At 51.3% G+C, this 1,350-nt stretch overlaps 1 protein-coding gene across 1 annotated transcript in view; it reads left to right on the forward strand.

Moving 5' to 3' along the window:
• The window catches only part of znf423 (zinc finger protein 423), a gene marked incomplete at both ends in the record, with an annotated part of 12,425 nt that extends 11,385 nt beyond the window's left edge, over positions 1–1,040 (forward strand). The window contains 2 exon segments of the mRNA XM_014028481.1: positions 121–536; positions 827–1,040. Coding sequence (XP_013883935.1) covers positions 121–536; positions 827–1,040 — 630 coding nt within the window.
• Positions 1,041–1,350: the final 310 nt, after the last annotated feature.

Here is a 1,350-nt window from a genome sequence, read left to right on the forward strand (position 1 = left end):
GTTGTTGTTGTTGTTGTTGTTATTATTATTATAATTGTTGTTATTTAGAACTGGACCTGTGTGCTTCAGTTCCAAATGACTGGATGTTTGTGTTGTGGTGCCGGTGGTTCCCTGCTGCAGGTGACCCACAGTAAAAGCCTGGACACAGGAACCTGTCGGATCTGTAAGATGCCCCTGCAGAGTGAGGAGGAGTTTATTGAGCACTGTCAGATGCACCCTGACCTGCGCAACTCCCTGACTGGCTTCCGCTGCGTGGTCTGCATGCAGACCGTCACCTCCACCCTGGAGCTGAAGATCCACGGCACCTTCCACATGCAGAAGCTTTCCAGCAGCTCGGTGCCGGGGGGAGCCGCAGGCAGCAACGTGGGAGCGGGCGGGGGCGGAGGCTCGGCCTCGTCCTCCCCCAACGGACAGCTGCAGCAGCACAAGATGTATAAATGTGCTTTCTGCTTGAAGGAGTTCAAGAATAAAGGAGATCTGGTGAAGCTGGATGTGAACGGGCTGCCGTACGGTCTGTGTGCTGCCTGTATGAGCAGGTGGGTCACTTCCTCACAGACCTGACATCACTTCCTCACAGACCTGACATCACTTCCTCACAATCACAGACCTGATATCACTTCCTCACAATCACAAACCTAACATCACTTCCTCACAGACCTGACATCACTTCCTCACAATAACAAACTTGACATCACTTCCTCACAGACCTGACATCACTTCCTCACAATCACAAACCTGACATCACTTCCTCACAGACCTGACATCACTTCACAGCTGATAGTCTGACGACTCTTTTTGGTTAAATGAGTCCAAATGTTGGTTTCAGGGGAACAAACGGCCAGAGTCCCAGTGTGGGAGGAGCAGGCACACCTGCAGACACACAGCTGGAGAAGGCTGTGAACACGCTCAGGTGTCCAGAGTGTGGAGTCAAGTTTGAAAGCCTGGAGGACCTGGAGACTCACGTCCAGTCCGATCACCCTGAGGTCAGCCCTGAAAGCAGCGCAGCGCTGAAGAAGGCGGAGTCTTCACCTGCTCCCAAGGTGAGAGAACACGACATGGCTTCTAAAAGACACGAATGTTCAGAAGATTCCAACCAAACATCCCATCATAACCTGCTTTCAAAGCAAGGTTAGACCTTTTAGAGCAGAGGTGGAGTGGAGTTTATATGAGCAGTCATCATCTCACCTGCAGCAGTCAGTTTTCTGCTGCAGGTGAGATGCTGACTGATGCAGGACATCTTTGAGCCTTTTTACCTGATGGAGATGTTTGTGGGAGTGAAGCAGGCAGTGTGTGTGTGTGTGTGTGTGTGTGTGTGTGTGTGTGTGTGTGTGTGTGTGTGTGTGTGTGTGT

This window comes from Austrofundulus limnaeus, unplaced genomic scaffold (assembly GCF_001266775.1).
Source record: "Austrofundulus limnaeus strain Quisiro unplaced genomic scaffold, Austrofundulus_limnaeus-1.0 Scaffold767, whole genome shotgun sequence".
Classification (NCBI taxonomy): Eukaryota; Metazoa; Chordata; class Actinopteri; order Cyprinodontiformes; family Rivulidae; genus Austrofundulus; species Austrofundulus limnaeus.